Below are 25715 nucleotides of genomic sequence, written 5' to 3'. Positions count from 1 at the left end.
CAGAGATTTAACCTCTGTCCATTTTAACGTCATCCTTCACCCGTTTCTCACAGCAGCGGGCACAGGTAAGAGGCGGCAGCACGGAGCTTGCAGGAGGCAGAAACCTTGTGGTGTACAAAGCGATGGCTGCTGAGTGCAGCGGGAACGTGAGCCAGGGCCGGGGACACCTGCAGACAGGCAGAATCCCATCCGACTTCAACCGTTTGTGAACAGGGAGACCTCTTTCCAGCTCATTACGGCCTTGTTCAATGACTACAACGTTGTAAACCACGCTGGAAAAATGAGCTATACAGGAGAAATTCCAAAGTTTGTTTGAGTTGTTAAAAATATACAACGTGTTCATAATAAATTTTGTTTAGATGGTATATGTCGAGAACAGATGGTAGCATTAATGTGTTTAGTAAAAATATTAATACTAGATGAAGACAAATATAGTTGATAGAGACTTTAAATAAATAACTAGGAAATTTTTATAAACAACTTAATTATCAAGCTCTAAATACAGCTTAAGCTTTTAGGGAAATCAGACAAAAGTACCAGCTACAAAGATACTGTCTTGCAAACATAGTGCTTTCCCTTCCTGATAGTGGAAGTAATGCCTCCACACCCAGCTCTCAGTATCACACACGTCAATACACTTGTCCTATGGGTGTCCTGGTCAGAAGGTGATAAGCAATCAGAAGTTAATAAGCAATCATTACGCTAAGGGAAAAGGCTAAGTAAATCTTCCACTTCGTGATAGGCTCTGAAGAAAAATTCAAAGAAAGAGAAACTCAGAAATACGCTGTGTTCTATGAGTGCGTGTTCAGGAATGTTATTCAAACTTACGAGTATCTGCCAGCTTTAAAATTTTAACCTCCTAATGCTGTGAAATTAAGAAAAGATGGGCACTTATAGCCACTATGTACAGCTTTGCTCTGCCTCCACAGGGCTTGGGAAGTAGTTTATTAAACACAGTTTCCTGAACAATTCTGATGTACGCTCATTGCTTGAGTGTTAAAACTACATCTGCATGTGCCAGCAGGACTAGTTCATATGTTCAGACTTGCAAGGGTCCATCAGCAGAATGAAGGGCTAAGTACAAAAGAATGAGATGGGATGAGAGGAGAAGGGAAAAAACCCATCCAGAAATAGCAGAAGACACAGCACAGAAAGATAATTCTGTTTAAACACTTGAATGGAGTTTTAAGTTGAGTTTTGCTTCTTTCATGCTTAGTAAAGTAAGAACTATGATCAAAGTTTTCCTGCAGTTACGGCACACAACTATCCAATAGGGGCAAACTGATGCCACAGTCTCTTACCTAGTGGCATCTTTACCAGAGTTCTTTTTTCACCATTTGAAACCTTTATCCCTCTGGCATAAATAGTCAAAATTGGAGAGTAAATTGAAATATTACCACTGCAGGAAGGCAAAGAGATGTCTCACGAACAAAGTTTTATCACATTAACCTCAATTTCGCTAGAAAATTACGCTAGGAAATAAGAATGAGGTATTCGGCAGTTTCCCTGTAATGAATGCATTTAGCAGTGGTAAATACAAAGGAGAAACAAGAAGAATTTTGCGTAATTGACCGAGGAGGCACGATGCCATGAGTTCAGCTACACAGCCAATATACCCAGTTACAAGTTTGGTGGGAAAAATTCTCTCAAGTTCTATTCACAACCGTGTATTTCAGAGCCTTTCGTTGCAAAGAAACCCAGTATTTGCTGTAATTAGATTGATTGTGAAAAGGAAAAGTTTTACGTTTACTGCAAATCTTAGAGCAAGTTATGAAAGTTAGCGTGCCATCTGATGCCAATTGCAGCATGAAGGACTTGATGGCCACCTCAGCAATCACTGCAAACACAGCTACTCAGCTTTGTGTACGGAATAAATACGTAGTTACCAAGTAACAAGAGATATTGCAAACTGAGTGAAGAACGAAATTAATTAAAAATATAAAATTAATCTAAATTCTTTTGCAGGAAAGGCTAAGAAATACAGCATTGGGAATGACCCTACCATTATTTCACCAATGGAACCATTTGAAACAGATTTCCTGATCGATGGCACTGATATTAAGAGATATGCAGATAGCTTACACACTGATATCTACAGAGAGATAAACAGTAGTCTGAAGCTCTTCAGCAGATCCAGGTGATACTGTTTCCTTGTTCATGCTGGTTTTGCTCATGGACATAATGGCTAAGCCTCAAATCTGGAAAAGATGTAGATGACGCTCATTGGCAAGGTCAAAAACTACAAGAGCTGGCAGGGTGTGCGTTAGATCCATCTGCTTAGGCATATATACAAATTATTTGGCAAGGCATGGGAAATATCACAGTAATTTTGGATCAGATTGCTTTTAGATTGCCAGGTGGAAGTTGAAAGATTTTGATCATCTGTTGTTCACAAAAATGCTGTGACTTGTCCTTCGGAATGCAGACCTTGCTACAGACACCCACGCCTTCGATGCCTCTAGCTTGGGGTTCTCACAGTGCCGACAAATTAACTATTTCTCTTTAGTCATCTATCCCAATGGGGCAATCAAAATGTACCTTCTGAGGATTGCTGTTTACAAGCCAATTAATACAACATGCAAAAGTAATTAATTTCATCCATTTCTAGTTTTGAAAAAAGTTTCAGAATAAATCTGAATTTACCTGGACAATTCTGATTTCTTTTTTTAGTTTTTTTTTTAATTATTTTTTATTATTCAGTAAAGTCGTTTATACAGCTTTACTTACATTGACACAGCAATACAACAAAAAAGTCGCCTGCTGCTCACAAGCATTATGAGAAATACTATTTGCTAAATGGCAGAGAAGCTAGATTATGAAAAGAGGATACATTGATATTGATGTTGTTGCCGCCCCCCGCCATTTGGCTGATTTAACTCCCTCTGAGAACTTTCACAGCGTTAGTGTCTGAAGTAAAAATACAGATAACAGTTATTTATATCCCACCATCTTCAGCACCATACAGTTCTCTTCTATGCCAGTCTAGTTTCATCTGGCACTTGATTAAACAATAATTGGGCATGGCAGCGGCACTTCTTAGTGACTTCCTTGTCCTTGTTAATAAATCACAATTGTCAATTTATAGCAAATTAGGCTAACTCTGCTCTCTTAAGCCTCACTTTATTTAAATCAGGAAGATTTATGATCCTCCAGGGTATAATACACCTTCCATTACCTCCGTAGCTAGTAATCAAGAATATGCCTGTCAAAGTCAAAGTGCAAGGATTCATCATATTATTTTTAAAAACCTCTGGTTCTTCTCCTATGAGTATGAAATTTAATTCTCAGTGGACACCTGGGGTTTATTTTGCAATTATATTCACTACCACGTAAATCCTGATCGTCCTTCTAAACCTCTCCTTACAGAAGCGCTTTGGGTTTCAATGGTCTTCTGGGCTTTTAATCAATGACAGAAGAGATGTCATTCATCCATCAGGGAGTGGATTCACACAGCACACATCCGAACTGAGTCCAGAGCTGTCAAACCAGAAGGGGCAGGTCCTTCCAAGGTTACTCGATCAACCGCCTGATGCACATCACTGTGTGCATGTTTTTGGAAGACGTAGAACAAAATTAGGGACACTAAAAATAGTTGATTTTGCCCAGGGTTGACTCTGTACATAAAATGCAACCCAGAATACTTGATGTGAAAAAGACTTTGAATATTTTACGTGTAGTTACTAATTCAACCGATATTTATGAATGAGAACCATGTTTTCAGCGCCCTCAAAACACTTAAGGGCCTATTTATTTTAAAATACATATTGCAGTGACAACAAAACTTTCCCTCAGGCTATCAAAAGCTGATGGGTCTTTTTTAACATGAACACTGTAGGGAAGTTATAAAGATGGGACACTTGTATAGAAAACACAATCCTATTAATAAGAAATGAGAAAATATAATTGTTCTATGTTAAACTTGTTGCTTAAGGTAATCAACCTATGATTAACACTTAAGCTGTTGAATGCAGCTGCATGAGAGAGGAGGGACACATGACATGCAGGAACCCAATGAAACCTAATGTGAGGCAGGGCTTATGTGATTAAAAACCCTTTCCAAAGCACTCACGAGATTTCTGAAACAAATAGAGCTAGAGATGCTGGAAGAGTCACAGTCCATTTGAAGAATCTTTTGCTGCCTGTTAAGGATGATGCAGCTTTTGGTGTGGAGCACTTCTGTACTGAGAAAAGGTCTCACACTGAAACACATGTTTTATCAGCAGAAATGGCAGTAGAATGTGTTTAGCTTGTGGAAGCCGTGTAAAGCTTCCCCTACAAGGCTTGCCAGTTCAGCGATACCAGCAATCCTTCCTGGCAGAAACCAAGACCGTAATGTGACCATGGGTTGAACGGGACAGGTAGCCCAGGTGGGCAGCGATGCTCTCAGATGCAAACATGCAAATGAATTTTTCACGCTACTAAAGAAATCAAACAAGCAAGCTAGTCTGGCATTGTATGGTTTCTATTAACAGAAGGGAGTTTAGTCTCACATGATAAAGAAAGTTTTCTTTTCAGCTTAGTCTGCTTACAGCAACTTCCCCAATTCCATCATCCCCACAGAAAAGGGGAAAATAAGGCAATTAACCCCCTAGGACAACCTCTGTTCATGTTCTTGGACAACAAAAGAAACCCAAAAGCCATATTGTCAAGTACAGTCAACGGCAAGAAAGCCTCAAGGATAACAGATGATAGGCAGTCACAAGAAAATCTAACAAAAAGGATTTTCAGCTGTGACCAACTACTTCAACTGATTCAATTATGTGGTGAGATGCAGAAAATTAAGAATTGGTTAAAGAGAACTTGGTTAAGCAGAGTTATAGCACCCAGCAATCACCTGAAAGACAGGCAAACCACAGAGGAAGAAAAATTATTATATAGTCTAATAGGACTAGGCAAACGTAAGATCAAGAGCCTGAAATTCAGACTAAATGCCAACAAAAACTTCTCCTTTATCCTGGGAAAAGAACGATTGGAAGCCCGGTCTCTTTAGGCATTTAGAACTAGAGCAGAAAAAGAGTCGTAAAAACGAAGTGGAGGGGAATAATCCACACTGGCAAAAGAATGAATCTGACGGTGCCCACCTGTGTGTGTGACACTATTCACCTCAACTGCTCCGCTACTTCTGCTGCTGCTGCACTGAGCAAACACAGCAAATGCCTGAAGCTGCTCAACATCTGCTTTCTTGCTGGCCTCACAAAAATAGAAATACTTCTTCAGAGCTGGCTTCATTGTTAAGAGCCCTCATTAGGGCATGCCACAACAGATTACTATGTTTTTTACAGGGCTTGCGGTGGGTGTATGCATGCCTCGGCACCTTCAGCCAGCACCTGTGGTGGTAATCCCTCCTTAAGCCTTTCATTTTTATGCTCTTCTAGATGTAAATCTCATTTTCTTTAGACTTACCATAACAGAAAGGGCAACAAGAAACAAACACAAATCTGACTGATGCACAGTAAGTTTTACGGAATGAGCATACACCGGAAAACACTGTGATTTCTGCAGTTTTTTTCTGCCCTAGGAGCATTACAGAAAATTATAACCACCTACTGCTGACACTGGTGTTTGCCCTAGAAATCCATACATAAACATAGGTGTACTCATTTTACTTGGCTACCCATTATTTCTCATCTCTAACGACTTCCTGCTTTATTATACTATGAGTGGAAAATGCTTCTTCGACATTCATTAATAAGTATTTTAAGTGTGGTTAAAACAAACAAATAAAAATTAAAACACCCCAGATCACATAAACACATGCACCAGGAGAATTTATCAGAATGAAAGTTCCAGGCAGAATCAGCTGCACTGATTTCTCCATACGAAAACTTGGCATTGAGCTTAACATTCCACTGTCTGTCCCCCCGGCCCTGACACTGGGAGAGGAAAGAGGCCAAGATAAAGTAACACGTGAAGGCAGAGATGTTTGCTCTCCTGTCTCACGTGGATCAGGGCAGGCTGGTTTAAGAGTTTCTTCCAATTTCTCTTTGCTTTTGCAGTTCCAGCTGGGGAATTTATTAGTGCACCGACTGATGTGTATGAAGAGTTATATGCATACATGGATAGATCCAAAGAAACAAAAGGAGAGAGTTCCATTTCCTAACAGCATTAGCCTAACGAACTAGGCATGGGCTCCTGCACAGCTGGCATGCATCAGCAGCCAAATCTATGCTCGGTTACATTCATATAACCCCACCCAAAGCAGCATAACTGAGAAACTGGCCCACTGGAATACACAGAATCCCAGAATGTCAGGGGTTGGAAGGGACCTCGAAAGCTCACCCAGTGCAATCCCCCCGCCGGAGCAGGAACACCCAGATGAGGTTACACAGGAAGGTGTCCAGGCGGGTTGGAATGTCTGCAGAGAAGGAGACTCCACAGCCTCCCTGGGCAGCCTGGGCCAGGCTCTGGCACCCTCACCGGGAAGAGGTTTCTTCTCATATTCAAGTGGAACCTCCTGTGTTCCAGTTTGCACCCATTGCCCCTTGTCCTGTCACTGGTTGTCACCGAGAAGAGCCTGGCTCCATCCTCCTGACACTCCCCCTTTCCATATTTATAAACATTAATACACTTGCACTGTCTCAGCCTCGAGCTGTAAGAGCTGCCTGGAATATCTGCACATGAGCAAACATGACCACATCTACATTTTAAGATCAGTCTATGTCGAATACTCCTAAACCAGTCATTATTCTACGACTCTGACACGCTGTTGATGTAACGCTACAGAAGTACATCTACATGGCAGAGTGCAAATACAGCAAACTCCATTTGCCCGTGTGCTCCAAGCAAACGCAAGGCCATGTGCACACCCCTGAGCAAACAATATAGTCAGTGTAACACTTAGTCCATGCCCATGGGACGGGCTCTGTCCTGATATAACCTGCTCGTTACACCTGTGCTGAGCAGCTGTGGCTTCTGCTCAACTACATCTACCCACTCAAGTGCTGGCACATTAGTTATATCTGTGTACACCGTGACAGACGTGAATCCTGCATATCCCAGAGACACTTTGTTCTGAGATTCTCAATTTCTAACCCTGTTTATAGGGATGAAAACCTGGCGCAGGGGGTGGGGAGGAGGAAGAGCCAAATTCCTAGCAGAACTTTGGAACCAGCTTCCTCACTAAATATCATTCTGGCTTCACTATAATGCCTCCCACCACAAGAGTCTGGCTGCAAAGAATACTGTCTCTCCAAAGCCCAAAAGCTTTACCCAGGATTTTTCCAATTGTATCTCTTATTCTGGATGACTGGTGAAATTGCTCGAAGCCTCAAGATGCTGCAGCGATGCTAGAGAAGTGAGGACATTGGTTGAACTCAACAGGGATGTGAAGGGAGTTGGATAAAATTTACAGAGCAACTCTACCACAGGCACGCATCAGCATCTGTTGCCTGAAGTGTGTGATATGCACTGTACTAATTGTACTTCACCTTCCATTTCAGACAGCTTTCGGTAACAGCAGAACCCAGAGCCGACAAACATCCTGCACCCCAGCAGCTCAGACTCCCATTTATCTGAGCAATCGAAGAGGCTGTGACGATGCCTGGGCAGGTACTGCACTTCATACTACTGGTTGGCAACGTTCTTCCATTTCAGATAAAGCACGGATGTATTTTAAACTCTTTTTCCTCAGTTATATAAACAACTCTTTTTGGGAGAACAAAAATTATTCTCCTTCATTTGTTGTTACCTCAGTTTTAAGAAAAAAAAAAGTATGAAAGACACAAAAATCAGACAAAAAATCCAAAAGGGCATTTTCAGAATACAGCAATGGCAAAGTACACCGAGTGATGGTTTCACTCACCTTCATTTTTACTACAGCTATTCAAGTAAATCCTCTCTCAATGGCTTATTGATTACAAGTTTGACTATTCTCTTGAATTCTAATACCCATAGACTCGATTTTACAATATCAACAGGAATACGTAAAAGCCACACGCTGCAGGATAAATGAATTAGTATGGTACCATTATCTAATTATCAGCCCCCAGCTGCACTCACACACACTTGCACTGCAGGTGGGCAGCAGCCTTTAAAGCAGGAGAAAGCTTCATTTCTCTTCTTGTAATCATACTTCACAATCTAAACCACACATATTATTTAAATAATCTTTCAAAGAATGTTATGGAGAAGAGGGGAAAAAAAAATGGCTGGATAATTACACCTCCGTCTGTGTTTAATAAGAAAACACAAGTTTCATTACATGAGGAGACATTTCCTGCCACCCTGGAGCTCAAACTTGTGCCGCCTGCCCGTCGCTGTCGGTGGCACCCTCAGCCCATCTCCCTCCGTCTTTGGGGCTTTGTCCCCAAAGAACAACTGCAAACGCACTGTTTCAACCACGGCTTATCTACAGCAAATGCGGTCAGCACCCATTTTAAGGAAAGAGCAGCAGCAAAGATGGGTATCGGCGCATCGCCTTCCCCACTCCTAAGCGAGCAGTCTGTATCTCTGTCCTCAGCAAACCACCTGCTCGGCCACTGAGCCCATCTCAGCTCAGGTGGTCCTCGAGTTATCTCACTTTTAAGTTACACATCGCTAAAAGCCCCATGATGTATACATTCAATAGCAGAACCGTTTTTGTGATGATGAAAAATAAGAGATTGCGTCGTCACCAGTGTGATAGTGAAAAATAAGATTATAGGCTTTTGTGACTACGATTGACTGGTAGAAGTTCCTGATTCCGTCAGGTACCAGTTTGGCAACTGGTAACTGAGGTGGTTTTCTGCTAGCTGGCCTACTATTTTTTTTTCCCTAAAGGCCAGCATGAGCATAAAAAGCACCCCAGAAAGTGCTCTGCCACTGCTGTCCCTTTCAGGGAACATGATAGAGCCATCAGCTCATTTGAATGAAAAATATTTGAAAAAGGGGGTGGGTTTTTCACCTTATTGATGCACTCTTCCACACAGGATTTTTTTTCAAAATCTACATCAAACAAGGAAAAACAAATGCTGAGAGGGCAGATTTAGGGCAATTTATCAAGGTCTGGGAAATCGCTTCCAGATGGATGGAGCTGTTTGGTGCTGGTTGGTGAGAAGGAAGTAAGGTATTGTTATTGAATTAGCATGAATCTCTGGTGGAGAACTGTGTGGTAGATGGAGTGCTCCTTTCATATGGTTTGCATTTGGACCTGTCAAATTTCATTTTTATTCAAAAACCTGTGGTAAAGACACACAGTTCTTTTGTTGCTTATTAAATTTCCACCAATTCTCCCTGCACTGTTATCCAGTTGGTATTTTTAAACTCTGCCCTAAGTGCCATGCCTGGGTCTGTTTGTTCTTTGCCATGCTTGGATAACAGCTTGGTGCTTAAAAGCACACAAGTGGTTTTAGCTTTTGCATTCACACACGGAATGTTATCTGAGGAAGTGTGCGAGAGAGGAGAAAAGCTGGATGCTCTGTGAGATGTTTAAACTGAGTCACTTCAAGAGTTTATCAGAACCTTTCTAAGTAAAACAATGCATACTGAAGTCTAATGTACACTAGAAAGTGATTGCTAATATAACTAGAGGATTATTCTTGATTATTCTTGTTAATAAATCTTCCCTTTGTAAGCATGTCTTCTGGCAGTTAAAATGTATCTATACTAGTGCATTTGCTAATACAGAAATCCTGTTAGAAAAAAGAAACAAATAACAACACAAACCAAACAAAGGAGATATGCCCATAACAAACACATTTCTCCTTTGAACTACCTGGATATCTGTTCCACAATACGTGCCTTGTAGAGTAAGGCATACACGAAGATTTATATCTTTTCCTGCTAGTTTTGAAAGCTTTTACTTTTCAAGTGATCTCAACAGTCACCCAGTCTCATCGGACAAATTCGACCTAGTTTATGTTAAATGTCAAATTAAAATGCCTGTTCTATTCACCTGAGGAGATAAATAGCCACAGTTTCCCTTACTGCAAAGACAAATCAATTGTTACCAATTAGTTTGCTTCAGTTGAATGAACTTTTGACAACGTGGTCTTTTAAGATCCTAGAACTAGTTGATATGCCAAGGGGCAGAAGGATTTTTAATTAAACTTCCACTAGCTTCCTCAATTATTTAAGACAACTGTTGTTATTTTTGAGTACCAAGCATGGGGGCCTTGCAGGGCAAATAGAAGAAACAGAAGAAATGAGCTTTACATCTTCCCTTTTCTGATGTTCCAGGTATCTACCATAATCACCCTGTTACCATCTGGGATGTATCCTCGGCAAAGAGAGAAGGCAAATCGCGATATCATCAGAACCAACTAATTCCTAAATCCTACCTGAAATGCAAGATATGGACACTTGTGCTTACTTCCCACATGTATGTCTGGTTTTGTCTTTTTTTTCCCCCTATAGTTCTTATTACTCTGTGTTTTATGAGCATCTGTTTCAACTGACCAAGACTCTGCAAGAAATACCCAGTGAGGCACACAAAATCACCGTCTACAGGATGCAACCTACTTTGTTTGCCATAACATCCAATCCCCCCCAGGCTGTGAACAGATCATATGCCTCATTTATTACTTACACTTAATCCTTCAGCTACTGACTACCAAGCTCGATTTCCAGTCAGATGGACCCTAAACAAAGTCTTGGTAGCCTTAAGCTTTCATGATGCGGTGTTAACAATGGGAGTTATACATTGCTACCAAAATTTACATTACTTAATGACACAATTTTCTGCTTTTGAAATGTGTTATCAAGAACCTGACACTGCATGCTCACAATATTTGGTATCTACAGGATTTCACATCTGCAGATCACTCCATGGACATGAGCGCTCAGAATTTAAAGACAGCTGGGCCAGTGGTTGTGTCTGATCAATTAGCATCTTTCTGCTTACGAGTCTGTGTGAGATGGATGTAAACTGGCAGGTATCAACATTCTGTCACCATGGGCTCCACTGGCCCTTAGTTCTCATCTGAACTGCCTCCTCTTTGGCCTGGCAGCCTATTAAATGATTGTCTAGTTGCTGGCAAAAGAAAAGAAATGGAAAGGAAGATAGAATCAACTTGCCATTTCATATGGATGTCTACATCACAGAATCAGAGAATGCCCAAGGTTGGAAGTGACCTTTGGAGATCACCTAGTCCAATCACCCTGCTCAAAGTAGGGTCAACTACAGCAAGTTGCTCAGGATGATCTGTACAGTCACGGCACAGAGAGAAAGAAATGCCTTTCCTATTGCACAGGATAAAATTTGTAGTGGGGCACCGCTGAAAGGTCACACACAATCTTCTTGGGTAAGGGATCTTTTGAGCTTAGTTGCCTGTAAATTTGACTTCTCGTGGTACAACAATTAAGGAAACAGAAGGGATGGGGAGCACTCTGTTGGTTTTCATGTAGTTCATTCGTAGTCATACCTTGAAGCCAAAAGGGCAGGTGCATTGATAAAAGTCCACTGGATCATTGCTGCATGTCCCATTGTTCTTACACGGATTGGAGAGGCAGGGGTTACACTTGGACACCACACTGATATCTGTCGGCTCTGGAAAGGCAAAACACAGTGTATTAACAGAGAACTGGACTGCAGAATTAATACTTCCCGTATTCACACGAACATTTTTTCCGAATGCAGTATTGACCCAGTGTTGGCACAAATGCATACGCTGTGGGTGCAACTTTACACACCAGCATGGGATTCCCAGGGATTAGAGAGATTTTAAGTACTTAAATCAAGTGCTAGGGAAGTCTCAATGATGGTTATATTCTCCTGGACATGCAAACATCGGCTCTGAAAAAACATGCTGGGAATCTCCAGAGAGTGGGCTTTATATATATATGGCTTTCAGCAACTTTCCTTCTCTCAGTGCTGAAAATTCTGCAATAGCAACCCCCTAGGGAACTATAACATGACATTTCTATGGCAAGAATGAAAGTGCAGATGCAACAGCAGAAATGAAAAACATGCATAAGAAAGATTTAGTTAGAGGCTTATGGGAATATTTAGGTGCAAAGTGTTCTACCATCCTTAATTTTAACAGAGTTCACAACTTATTTTCTTCCTGTTCTGCCCAGGAGAATGATTATCAACATACAGGTATCTTGGCAAAATGCAACAAAGACAAATATACAAAGATGTAAATGTATGCTGGTAAATACACATGGCCATATTTAAACCATTTAAGAAACCACATTTTTTAACAGAACTCTTCCAGTGAAGTAGTAATGTTTGTGGGTGAGCAGGAAAATGAACACAGACCAAAACAATACTAAGTGCATTTGGGATACCAAGTCAATCAATGTTTTATTGCTGAGATTTTACAGAAAGCTAATTTAGGCAGTTATATTTACAGTTAAAGAAATGGTGATTTTGAAATGGCTACCTTTCAAATATTAATGAGATAACACTTTTACACATAAAAAAAATAAACCCTACCACTTCAAAAAGGCTTAAATTATATCAAGCAGTAAAGACCCTAAAATAATTTTATGTCATTTTCAAGGAAATACATACAAAAATTGGTCTTGTGCTAATCAGAAGTGGGCACAGAGCTTGTTTTGCAGGATAAATGATAAGAAGGAGTAAATTGTGAAACATCCCGAAAGAAAAGAAGCTTATACTTGATGTTAGAGAGAAGATGGAGCTCTAGAAGGTAACCAAACTAGGGATGAAAAAATCCCTTCCAGTCAAGGATTTGCTTTGGACCATCCCGTATGAAATACCACTATAAACCTTCATTATTAACTTTGAACAAAGCGACAGGGGGTAAGAACACGACAGAAATTGGGACCAAGGAGTCTCAGCTGCAACAGTCTGTTAACAGGGCACAGGTGATTGCAAACTCCAGCATGCAATAATGAGGAAAAAATACACGAGGAGTAACAAATCCAAAAAAAATGAAATAAAAGACTGTTGTCGTCCTCTTCTGTCTTTGCGTTTACGCCTAACTAAATGCCACACGTGTTTTTAACTTGCACAGGACAGCAAGAGGAAATAACATCTGAATTCCTGGCACTGACAGGGGGTGGAATGGGACATATCTGAGCTACTTTTGTCTCGAAGGTAGAATATACAAAGACTATAGGAAGGTAGATCCTTGGAGAGCTCACGAGACAGGCAGCCGTGCTGCTCTTCTAGATTTAGAGGTCACTAAGCCAGAATTTGTTCTATTATTTATTTATTTCGCAACACACACACATGTATTTTCCATTTATTCCTTTGGCATAGATCAAAGCTAATCAATGCAGGAGCTAATAAGAACAGTGTTAGTTCCTAGCAGTTAAGTAGTTCATTAGTTTGCCCTTGTGGATTTGATTTATAAATCCATACAGCAAAATGCCCTCAGCCCAGCACATTCCTTTCCTCTACTGCATAATCAGGAGGGCAATTTAATAAAAAGCCGAGCTGAGTTTGCATGACTTGCACATTACATACTTTAATTTTCTTGGCTCTGTTGAGACATAACCTTCTGCTCAGTCACAGGCTAAAACCATAATTTTAACAAGAATAAGTTAAACTTTACATTATTTTTTTAAATGTAAAAGTTACTGGAGGTCACAGAGGACATCTGTGCGAAGCTGCACGTGGCATCGCAACAAACCCCCGACATCCAGATGGGCCAGCACGGGGCAGCGGATCTTAAACATGCACATGGGAAACGCGTCCCGTTAGACTACCAAATCACGCATTGTTTTTCAAAATAAATGTATTGCGATGAGAAAAGGTGAATTTTTGCTACGGGCTGGAGCTCCTTGGAGTATACTGCCACTCACCCTGACCATCAACAGTTTTTGCTTGTCCAAACATCAGCTCTGAATCAACACTTTTTTCTCCTTTTCTGTTCAGATAAAACAAGCCATGGGGACAGTTAGGAGAGTAGAAAATCCACCAGCTTTCTAACAGGTCAAACTAATACTTACATAAAAAACCGTACAGCTGTTTTTAGTAGTCTGGATCACAGGTTTACTTATCTCTGGCCTAAGAGTTGCTTGCTTAGTTTTGAGAGAAAGTGAGCGTAACTACTGATATATTGCAGTTTCGGAATGAAGAATTCATCTAGCTTCTGCTTCTCAATTCATTTTCAGACCCTGTTTAATATGTAAATACAATCATTCTCTTTGTTTCACTTCGTGTGAACAAGTACATTATCTGGTATTTTTAGTATTCAGGGTATATTTGTACTTCACATTTGAGAGACTATTATAAAGTCCGTAGTTTTGATAATTATAGTCAGAGTTCTGATAGTTTTGAGACTGACATTTCAAGTAATTAAATTATAAGGTTACAGTTATTAAAAACATATTTGAAAGGACATAAAATTCAGCTCAAGCTTGGGAACTTGTGTTCTAAACCCACTTCAACACCTTCATTTGTTTGTTCAGCAGTTTAATCCCAGCCTCTATAAAACCGCACTGCCAAGCGGTACTGCAAATGTGCACGGCACTCTGAGAGACATAAAACCAAGCTTTATGCCCTCATTTCCATTTCTAAGAGAGGCTACTGATCCATCTTTTCCACTATAAATATAGCTCCGTCGTCACACACTTGCTGGTAACTTATGTGAACCTCCAAAACTTTTTTTACAATAAAAACATACAGGTATATCCTAATCTACATTCAGTAATAAGCTACTTACTTTATCCTCTAATGCAGCATACTCCTACCATTGGCTACCCCTCATTGCTAATAGCTGCACCTCAACCCTCTCCTGAATGAATTGTATTTGGACATGAAACATTTTCCATAATCTACAGCTTCTGATACAGAGCTGATGAGGACAGTTTGCAGATCTTCAAATGACAATGTACTTCTGGTAGATATTCGCTTTCCAGAAGAATTCTCAGTTAGAATAATAGAATCATTTCAGTTGGAAGAGACTCTCAGAATCATTGAGTCCAACCATAACCTGACTCCAGCACTAACCCATGTCCCTAAGAACCTCGTCTAAGCGCCTTTTAAACCCCTCCTGGGATGGTGACTCCACCACTGCCCTGGGCAGCCTGTTCCAACGCCCAACAACCCTTTCCGGGAAGAATTTTTTCCTAATATCCAATCTGAACCTCCCCTGGTACAACTTGAGGCCATTTCCTCTTGTCCTATCACTTGCTACTTGGGAGAAGAGACAAACACCAGTTTCTCAGCTTTCTAGCAAGTGTACATAATAACTAGAGTACTCTATGTTTTAAAAATAACCCTCATTTTACCAAAGTTTTCTGGGGTAGGTAGAAGGCCGAAACCAATCTCTTTGTTCAAATAAATTCTAACAATATCCTACAGGCTAACTTGCCATGTTATAATCTGGTGCCAGCAACAGGAACACTAACTCTTCTGAGGTTTGCTGGTTTGCCTTCCAGTGGTGCAGTTCATCGAGCTCCGTGGAAGAACACTCGAAAATGCCACTCGGATGTAAACGTGATGGTTCAGAAAACGGACGCCGAACCCGACCGCCCCCCAAACTCGCTTTAAAACCAAACGCAAAGCACCGTAGATGAGGAGAAGCCCGGAGAGCCTCCCAGCTGGCTCGTACCTCTGCACTGGAAGTGGTGGGTGGGCGTTGTGAGCAGCAGCCTGTCCCCCATGGCGTCGGGGCCGCTGCAGCGCGCGATGCCCGGCTCCTTGTATCCCGCCTTCACCCACTCGGACAGCCAGCGCAGGTGGCAGTCGCAGTGCAAGGGGTTGGTACCCAGAGCCCTGGAGGGGTCAGACAATCCACAGCGGTTATTTTGGCTTGCGAGCAAAGAAAACATCTCACCGAGGCACACTTTATTCTACAATTTTACAGGAATGCTTCGCTTCAAAATGTGGGAAAGATCTTCTGAGTATTCAGGAAGTCGTCTAGATTCATCTCCTCCAGTATTCCCACTCTTTTCCTTTCTTCCCATCATTAGTTAGGGAGGTTGTATAAATACCTAACAGCAAATCACTTTTCCAAACAATAAATCACTTTTTCAAACAATTGTGCTTGAGCAATGGCGCCAAACATGTTGCTTTCATCAAATTTATCACATTGGTTTCTTTTATTTAAGTCTTTGGTCTTCGGGAGCATATTCTAACAGTGAATCGTGTAATTTAGTTTGGATCTGATGACTCGTGTCAACATCTCACTAGATGAAAGATACAGAGGATACCACTGGTTTCAAAACTGCAACCTGGTGTCTGCCAGGTTTTTTCTGGCTTTGAAAATACATTTTCTGCTTAACCCATCACTTGAGTTAGGTCATATGGTTGAAGTAGACACATTCACGCAGTGTAATTATAATTCAAAAAACCTTTTCATAATTCACAGCAACAAAACATGAAAAACAAACCTTTTAACTGTAAATTTAGGTGCTGTCTTGACTCATTTATACTATTTTTTTCTCTTGAGGAAAGTGTCTTTTCAGGCAATCAGTCAATTACAAAGTCCAGACTTCAGAAAAGTCAGTTAAAAAACAATTAATTTTTGAAAGTGTGAAGAAATGCATGTTGGAAGTCTGACTTTATTTTGCTGAAAGTAAAGGTAAGGCTTTAGCTGTACAATACTTAAATTGCCATGGGAAGAAAATAAACTAAATAAAGATTAGCATAGGAAAGAGATACCAAAGAAACCAACAACTCAAACTGGATTTTAGACTTCACTATTTCTGTGTATGTTACAAACTATTTTTAAGATGGTATTTAAAACTCAAGCTTCTTTCAAATAAAAATGTATTAGACAGGATATTAAGATAGAAACCTCAGTAAATTTGTTGATACGTTTCTATTGGAGTGACTAATGAACCCACAGTGCCCTAGACAGATTCATAATGAGAGTTCATAGGTTCAAACCCTGTTTAGTGCTCATTCATCAAAATTAAATGTGTACGGCACCACAGCATTAAAAAATAGCCATCCATTCCTTCTGTAAATCCATTGCTTACAATGGAAAAAAAAAACCTACTGGGTTGACTTTTTGACCCTGTAGCTGTGATCAACTGGCTCACTTGTCTGTGGTCAAACAAAATGCAGCAGTGAAAGCTGGATCAAGAAATTAACTTTAGTGTTGAGCAACCGCCATATATAAAGTGGGAGTGGGAGGACAGCGGAAAGCTAGTTGCCATGTTAATTAATCTTTATAAACTACATTAGAAATAAAGCTGCTCTACAGACACTTGAAATGATTACCAATAACACTTGTACAACTGCAGAAATTATCACAGGTATCTTTCCCACCTTTTGTTAGTGGACTTTTTTTTCCCTTCATTTCGAGGAACTACAGTGAATTCTTGTATTTTCATCCATGACCTGTAGCATACTCTATTTCTTTGCCCATTATAGCAAAATATTTCCATAAGGTAAAAATATCCTGGGCCGTAATGAAATACCACCAGCAGCATTTTCAAAATATTGTGCAAACCTTCCTCTGTCTCTAGTGAGGTCTATCAGCTATACAGTTTGTTATAATAATTGCACTACAACAATATGATCTTCAGTATGTAAAGGAAATTTGGTGAACATTTTCTTGTAGGCTTTAAACAGCCATGGAAAAAGTGACTGAAGTATCCAGATCTCAGTTTTGTTCTTCTGGTTACAGACCAATTTAAAGCTATTACAGAAGACCCTAAAATCAATAGTTTTGTCTATGATAAACAAATATTTCTTTGCAATTCTAATGGTTAATTTGATGCCCTCCCCCAAACGATGCTGATGCTGAAGGCCCAAGGCCACACAGCTTGTACATTTAACATCAAATTTTGTTCTCCCACACATTATGAATTTGACGAGCAGCAACCCCATGTATCATTTTTAAAGTTATTCCAAGTGCATGCTTTCTCCTTGAAGATCTATATATCAGGAAGAGCGCAAAATGAATTTATTTCCAATTATGTACGACCTCGTTTGAATAAGCACAGCTTTTTCTGGCATGTGAAGAGCAAAATCACTGTGCTTGCTAAAAGTTTCAGAATCCTCTTTAAGAAACTGGAGACCACAATTGCACTGTAAAATTCGATTGTTCAGCTGTGCAAATTACACCCCAGACAGGTCTTATTTATTTTATGGATCCTATTTATTACTGTTCATTTGAGCTTTGTGTATTTTACATTTCTGGCAGCACATATATCTAAACAGATAGACTGCAGTGATTGTATTGGGCCAAAGGGGTTTTTATCACTCCCTAAGGTGAACAGTTTACCCAGGAAAATTGTATCTGCACTTCATTTAAAGTAAACCCCGAGGAAAATCTAAACAAATGGGGCATGATATGTTTATCTCTTGAGTTCTAAAAATACCTTCAGAAGCCAGATTCCCAGTATGGAAGGTGTCATGGAGATACAGGGCTTCAGCTCGGGCAGGCTCTCATTCCAAAACAACAAACAAAATGACCTGACTATTCTGGGAACATGCTGAAGAAACACATTTTGTGCAAAACAAGTATTTTCCCTGACTTAGATACCAAGCTGTAAGCATGAAACAGAGGAGGCTGCTTCTCAGTTGAAGCTGAAATTGCCTAAGTTGCTTACATATGATTTCTGTCCCAACCAATCTGACTTATCTTTATTTTTCACTATCCAGAAAGAGACTGGGACAGAAAGCTGTTATACAGAAATAAACAGTCTGAGGACAGATCTGCTATCCAGAAAATACGTAAATAGGCACTGAACCTAGTGTTCAGTTAAGTGTTCTGGAGGGCATGTTTAAGGTTGCAAAGAGAGGAACAGAGATGTAAAACCTATGTTAAATGTATCTGTATGTCTCGACGTGTGTACATCAACATCAACATCAACTCACATGCACGAGAGCAGCGTCAGAGCAGAAAATATCAACCTGGGAAACTAGTCGTTTGGCAAAATGAGCAAGACATGCCCACCCCTCTGATTACTTGAGGACAGCAATCAAGAAACGTGCTACACAAAACAACTTTTCCTTTACATCTATTGCCTAATAAGGTGCAGTATCACACGTTATCTCAGTGAAAAAAACATTTTCTGTTCATTCTTTTGGCACCAACTGTTACACTTCGGGTTTATTTCATAACAATTGCAGCTATTTGGCTTTACGGTTTTTTCATCAACTGAACTGTATTTAAAAATATCCTGGACCTCCACCAATACAATAGTAATTTCCTCAAATACCTGACACGTCTAATAATTTTTGCAAATTATGGAATGAAGTTTTAATGCCGTGAAATGACCAATTTCCATATGACTAAATATATATGTCTGAAATAGCGATTCATCAACAAGTTCATACACTGGCGACGCTTCAGTATGCAAAACATATGACACTTATTAAGCAAAGAATTCACATTTGCTTAATATTTGCTCTTTGTGGGAGGTTTCCTGTCTCGCTCAGACCATAACACACTCTGCATTTCATATAGACAATGCTGAAAGAAGGCCTTAAAACACAAAGTCCACAGAAGAGGAAACCGTCACATTTGCTCATTTGGGTTTCCTTAAGAAAATATTTTGGTAACCAATAACAACAGGTTCCAGCATTTTTTTTATTTCCTTTGAACAGATGCGCTATGAATATCCAGAGCAGAATATGGAAAGTGAGCAGGAAAACCAGAAGAGCTATACAGTCTGAAATTTGTATTAATACGCACTGTTTTATAAATCTGAAACTGTCAATCAGCCAGATGACTCCAGACAGAAGTACTTACAGATGGGAAAGGGATATCAGGTCGTTGAAAGAACCTTCAGGAACACTGGAAATATCATTTCCATGGAGTGTCCTAGAAGAAGGGAGAAGCAGGAAGGCATCAAACCACAGTATTATATCTACTCCTCACAAATGAAGGAATTGGTGCTTAAGAAAGATACTTAATTTTGTTCCTTTGAGAGTTTATACAAGCTTCGCAACTCCGGAGCTTCCATACTTTATTACTTCTACTTCTAGATGTTGACATTTTAAATAATGATACAATCACCGTTGTTGGTGACTAATGTTTTAAATTAAAAAGGTGACATACTATTTATGCTATAAAGAGTGTATTGATGACAAGCAGACCCTCACATACAGACCTGAATGCTCTTATAGAACCCCATTAGCCGGAAACACAGAAAAACCAGAACGGGAAAAATGGGAATTGTGAAAGTTAAATTAAATATTGACTTCAGAGACATCCAAGGAGAGAGTAAGTGTCCATGAGGGCAAATATATCTGCACTTTAACATTCTATTTTCCCATTCTTACAGTAGGAAATATCTCTTCGTGTGGTATTTTTAATATCTATTTGACAAATACATTTATGCTATCAGGGAAAATACTTGAAATTAGTTATTTTAGGCATGATTCACCCAGTGCAAAGAAACTAACATTTTTCCAGCAGGATTTTCAGGATCCTTTGAAAGGGTTCTCCACTCTTTCCAAGACAATTTAAGCAGCCACTTCATCTCTTTTCTAAGAAATATGTTTATATGTGTGCTACACAGGCAAGCACAAGTGGAAAGGGTTTTTTGCGGCTTGTAGAGCACGACACTTCTATTCAAAGCAGCAGACAGAAGAGTGAAAAATAATTATTTGCAATTACTTGTGGTTTTCATTGCAATGGCAACTGCTGGCCCCGCTACAAAGTCAGGCACCAGCACCAGAGGGGTGACAGATAAACAGAGGGGACGAGCAGCTCTTGGAGCACCGAGGCTGGGTTCAAACAGGAAAACAGCAACAAATGGGTGCGCAGGAGGGCACAGGATGCTGGGGGTGGCAATTACATAAAAACTACCTCAAAAATGCACCAGGGAAGATACACCAGTTCTTGTTTGATAATGAAATAAAGCAGCTGTTCAGCTGCTGCATCCTCTGCATCACTAGATAATTATCTGGCAGAAAATAGCATAGAGAAAAGTATTTATAGTTTATTCAAACTCTTCTCGTTTGCACGTCACCGAAAACCGGTTTACTACTCCACGTAGTAACAGACAGGAAGAACTCGAGAGGAGCCAACAGGAGTCGATCCCCCTGGATCTCACCAGCCGTTTCTTAAACAAAAGCTGGTAGAAAACTCGCAAAGGCGAGGGACATCAATATTTTAAAATTATACTTTCTGCTGCACTTCTCCCCTGAGCTGGTTCAGTTACAGCAAACTGCTGTATAGTTTACGTCCCCTTTCCCAGGTCCAGGAATTACTGCCAGTGCTCCAGACCTGGTGGAGGAGGCTGGAAAACAGAAACCTGCCGTGTGGCAGGTTTGTAGGGGCTCTTTCCCTCGAGTCATTTATTTTCTAATTTACCCGGTGATTTGCGGAACACGCCAGTCACATCTTATTTTTTTTTATTTTTGTGACTGTACAGATGCTTGAAATGGCACACGCTGAGTTTGTTTAAAACAAACCAAACGTCTGGGCCCGGGGAAATACATAATAGCCCCAGATGGAAATAAAAGCATCTCTTTTTCCATCCTTTCTTCCCTTTCTCCACCCTAACACCACTACACGCTTCACCAGAATCCACATGACGCCTGGTAACTCTTACGAATTCCACCTTTACCTGCTGTTTTACACCAGCGTACACAGCAAGGAAAGCCAAACTCGCCAGGGGAAGATACACCTTGTGCTGTCCCCGGCGTGGGGCTGTGAATTCCGCGAACAGCAGCATCACCATCACATTTCACAGCTCCTCGTGGCAGCTGCAGTTTCTGTAACATCTCACAGTTTTCCTACGGAGCATCAAACCTCAATCTACAGCAGAGTTGTCCTGCTGGCACCTCGCTCCAGTACCAAAAACTTCCCCTTCCAGCATCCCGATTCGGAAATTTTCTCTTAAGCATACCGAGGGTTCGGCTGTTAATGATAATACTTGGCATTTATAAGAGTGGATCTCCAAGCAATTAATCTGAGCAGGAAGAGGAAGGACATGAGCTCCCACGCAGTAACTCCAGATAAAGCCCACTCACTAATTCTATACAGAATGACTGAGACATACCCCACAGCTATTAAATACGAAGTATTTTTGTTGGTATGAAGATGCAAGATCAGGTCTGAACAACTTGTCATCAAAATGTTCCCTTCTTTAATGAAATAAGCATATTCAAGTAAGCAGAAGTCTATGTGAACTTCGAGTAGAATATAAAATATCTCATGTTAGTAGAATATTCCATAACTTGTTTTATGTTGGTTTTTTTTTTTTTTTTCATAAATATAACATGGAAAATTGTTTGGCGATGTGAAAAACTGTTTTTATCTCTGGACTTTGCCTCTTAGTTAAACCAGGACAAAATGTCAGAAGTTACAATATCATCACACAAAAATAATTTCTAAAATTATCAGTTCAAGTCTACCAGAGAGTTCTAATATTTATAATCACTTTGTCTCAATCTTAGCTTTTAAAATCTATTTACATTTAGCTTCTAAAAAGACTAGCTTTGGACAAAAAACCCCACCCACACCAGAAAGAACAAACAAAACCAGTACTTTCCACTGCAATAGCTTTGGTACAAAAACCTACCGATACCAACTTTTGCGTATGAAAAATTTCTAAAGACTATGTAGAAATTGCTCCCCAGCACACTTCGGCTGCCGTCATGGATAAGCCACGTGAAGACCGAAGATTAAAGTCCTGGTTGTGTAAATGCTGATATATGTTCAGGCTTAAACATGAACTTGTTGACTCTGCACTTTACTCAATTGGGTTTGTGCTGAAAAGCGTAAGAGACAGAGGACAGAACCGGATATCTGTCAAAGACCAACATCATACATCGGTGGTTATTCTCATTTTTAAATACATATTTACTTTATTTACTATGGAGAGGCAAAAAGTAAAGAAAACATAAGGAATCTGGAAGACACAGAAGCCTGTATGAGAAGGTTCTGCTACCCTCAAAGGCATGAACAGCCAAGGGTAATGAGATCTCGATACTATTTTTATTTTTAAAAAAATGTGGAAATTGTTTTGCTGATGTTTTCTCTTTTAAATTCCCCTGAAAATATGGATAATAAATAACTGACAATAACAGATTGCACACTGCCACTCAGAAGCCATTTACTGTCTGAAGAATTGATTTTTAATAACCACAGAGATGACATGTGGCAAAAGTTGTAGCTGATACCAGAGTTTTGTGGGCCATGATAAATCAATCCAAACGCATGGAGCAGAGGCAGAGACGCCCCTTTAGGCTCCATTTCACTCGTGCTGCTCCGTGCAAGACAGGGAGGGCTTTTGAAAGAACGTTTTTTCAATTTGATCAGCACATCATTGAATAAAGCCAAAAGATAACAGTTGTTATTAAAATATTGCCCTTTGTTTCTGTCCCTATGTGGCCTGCAAGAACAGAAGTGAAAAGACAAATTATAGGCATTGGAAAGAGTGAGGCATGGTATATCTACACTGTAATTCAGGGTAGAAAGTCCCAAACTAGTTTTAATCAAGCTGGCTTGCATATTGGAAGCAGGCCAGAAGATGGTTCTATATGGAATAATTTATTTGGCCGTGAAACAGAATATAATCTGTGCCTGAATTTCAGGACTCAGATGTGACCATCCTAGTGCACAAAAAATCAGAGTCCCAAGCCAAACATAAAACAGCAAATCCAAATCACATATCTTTCTAGTTTTTAATGATGAAAACTGGGAATCTAGAGCTGTCTTGTAAATTAGAAGGTGGAAACCTAGGTACCTATTTTACCACTCAAACCAGAGTGAGAGAGCTTGGCCAAACAGCATTGCTTTGCCTCATTACTTCCACAGTTGCAGTATTGCCCATGCCAACACCTTAATTCCGCACTTACAGAGCCATTGCACAGCAACCATTGCTCTTTCAATTCGCTGAAACCTCTGCATGCGAATGACTTCTTAAAAAAACACCCGGAAAACACTACGTGACGTTTCAAAGTACTCAGGACATATTCTTCAACTCCTGTGTCCTGACCTTTTAGCGTTCAAAGCTGTTTCTCCTTCGGCACACTGAATAACCTCATCACGGATACGCTATTTCACTGCTTCGCTTTCAGTTCACTGTGCAAGAACTGACGATCCCCGTTGGCTTCTCCACTTTGGCCTGGCAGCTGTGTACAGGGTGATGTGTCCACGCAAACAAGCGAGCAAACCCAGCCCAGGGTTTGTTTCTAAGGGGGCAGGTGGGGAGCGAGAGACAGAAAATACGAGACTGAAGCAGGAGTCAGCCCAGCAGATGCCTAAAAAAAGCTTGGGGGGTCTCCTTGCTGCAAGGAACAGGCCCGTGCCTCCTGATGATACGAAGAAGATGACTTTCAGAAGAGAGTGTGAGCAAATGGTTCAAGCCAGAAAGCTGCTGGAAGTAGCTACGCTGGAAGGAAAGAGTACAGAAAAGGATCTCCAAAGAAAGAAGCCACACATGGACATCTCTGAGTGTGCCGCCAGTCAACATGAAGTGAAATTTCATTCACAACTTAATGGCATTTCAGACAGGCATCTCAGCATCACTGGCACCCAGTCTGGCTTGATTTACTGATTGTTTTAGTGCGGGGACTTCTAGCTTACTTTCCTTTAGCTTGCATTCTTTTATGCGAAGACTTGCCTGCAGAAACCTAAATTAATAGAAAATATTCCAAAAACGTGCAAGTTTTCAGTAAAGACACTCTTGCTGAAGCATCCAGTGGAAACCTACACTCTAAAATACAATAACGTTCTTACAGACAAAGAGAAAAGTCCTTTCCTGTGGGGCACCCAAACACTGTTCAAGTAGAAGAGAGAAACAGACTTTATGCAGCCTCTTGGAGGCCTATTTTCAGTATAGTTCGTGTCCCTGAACTATCAGAGAAAACTCATTCATCCTGAAAACAGGTAATTGCTTCTTTTCAAAGTTTAGCATTCACCTGCTCTAATCATTACCGGACATATTGCACCTAAGTACAAGTACATTGAAGCTAATTGTGTGAAAATATTTATGACTACTGAATCAAGTGAAAGCCATCTGCTCATGAAAAACCTCCCTGCCATCAACAGCATTCTAATAAGCTGCAACTCAGCTGCATTGAAGAAATGGTACTTACAGCACCCGAAGAGACCTGAGCCCATTGAACGCGTGGACTGGGATGCACCGAAGTCTGTTGTAACTCAGGATGCTGGGGGAAAGAGAGAATAGAGTTACAACATTGATTATTTCACTACTAGAAGAACCACAAAGCAGCATGGAAAGCCCCATGCTTAAGAAACAAGATATATACTATTTGCTCAACACCTAAGATGGTGGCTGGAAAGCAACTAAAACGGTTATCAAAACTTTGGGCTACTTACAGTGTTGATAACTGAGTCATGTTGCTGAAGGTGTAATTGGCCAAGACACTTATGCTGTTGTTGCTCAGATCACTGAAGAAACACACAGAAAATATCATTTATATGTATGAACTCAGAAATGTCTTTTTTAAAGATTACATAATATGTGCGCAGCAAAATGCTTGAAGCAATGGAAGAGTCACATATTATCAACTGATACAATATTTTCTAATCAACTTTGAATAAGCTCTAAAACCAAAGCACATCAGACTTCCCTGAAACCCTTCGGACTCATAAATATTAAGGCGCATTTACAGCATATAACATTCAAAAAAAAAAAAGTGAATACAAGCAAAATTTTTGAAGAAGGATAAATTATTAATAATAGATGATAAAAGCATGGGTGAACATTTACTGTACCAACTTGCTTTGCAATTTATTACAGGCATTCCATTTCCATCTGCTTTTCACATTGACAGCTATTAGAACAAAATTTCATTTTTAATTTAAGAAAGTATTTTAGGCTCAAACAGAACATTTTGTTTTGTTGTTGCTCTCCCTTGAAAAACAAAATCAGATACACTTCCAAATAAGAGACTACTTTAAAACAGAGGATACCAGTTTTCTTTCCACGTTGTTTTTGTC

General features: G+C 40.2%; 1 protein-coding gene across 4 annotated transcripts in view; it reads right to left on the bottom strand.

Annotated features, from left to right (window-relative positions):
* The window catches only part of SLIT3 (slit guidance ligand 3), a 499513-nt gene that overhangs the window by 61672 nt on the left and 412126 nt on the right, over positions 1-25715 (bottom strand). For all 4 annotated transcript variants that reach the window (XM_065643840.1, XM_065643839.1, XM_065643841.1 and 1 more), the window contains 5 exons: positions 25092-25163; positions 24848-24919; positions 19545-19616; positions 15447-15610; positions 11340-11464 (listed from right to left, as the gene is read on the bottom strand). In XM_065643840.1, the coding sequence (XP_065499912.1) occupies positions 11340-11464; positions 15447-15610; positions 19545-19616; positions 24848-24919; positions 25092-25163 (505 nt within the window). The remainder of the gene's footprint in view (positions 1-11339; positions 11465-15446; positions 15611-19544; positions 19617-24847; positions 24920-25091; positions 25164-25715) is intronic.

The sequence above is a fragment of the Caloenas nicobarica genome, chromosome 13 (assembly GCF_036013445.1).
Source record: "Caloenas nicobarica isolate bCalNic1 chromosome 13, bCalNic1.hap1, whole genome shotgun sequence".
Lineage (NCBI taxonomy): Eukaryota > Metazoa > Chordata > Aves > Columbiformes > Columbidae > Caloenas > Caloenas nicobarica.
The sequence above is the reverse complement of the archived record's forward strand: the minus strand, read 5'-3'. Positions and strand labels throughout refer to the sequence as shown.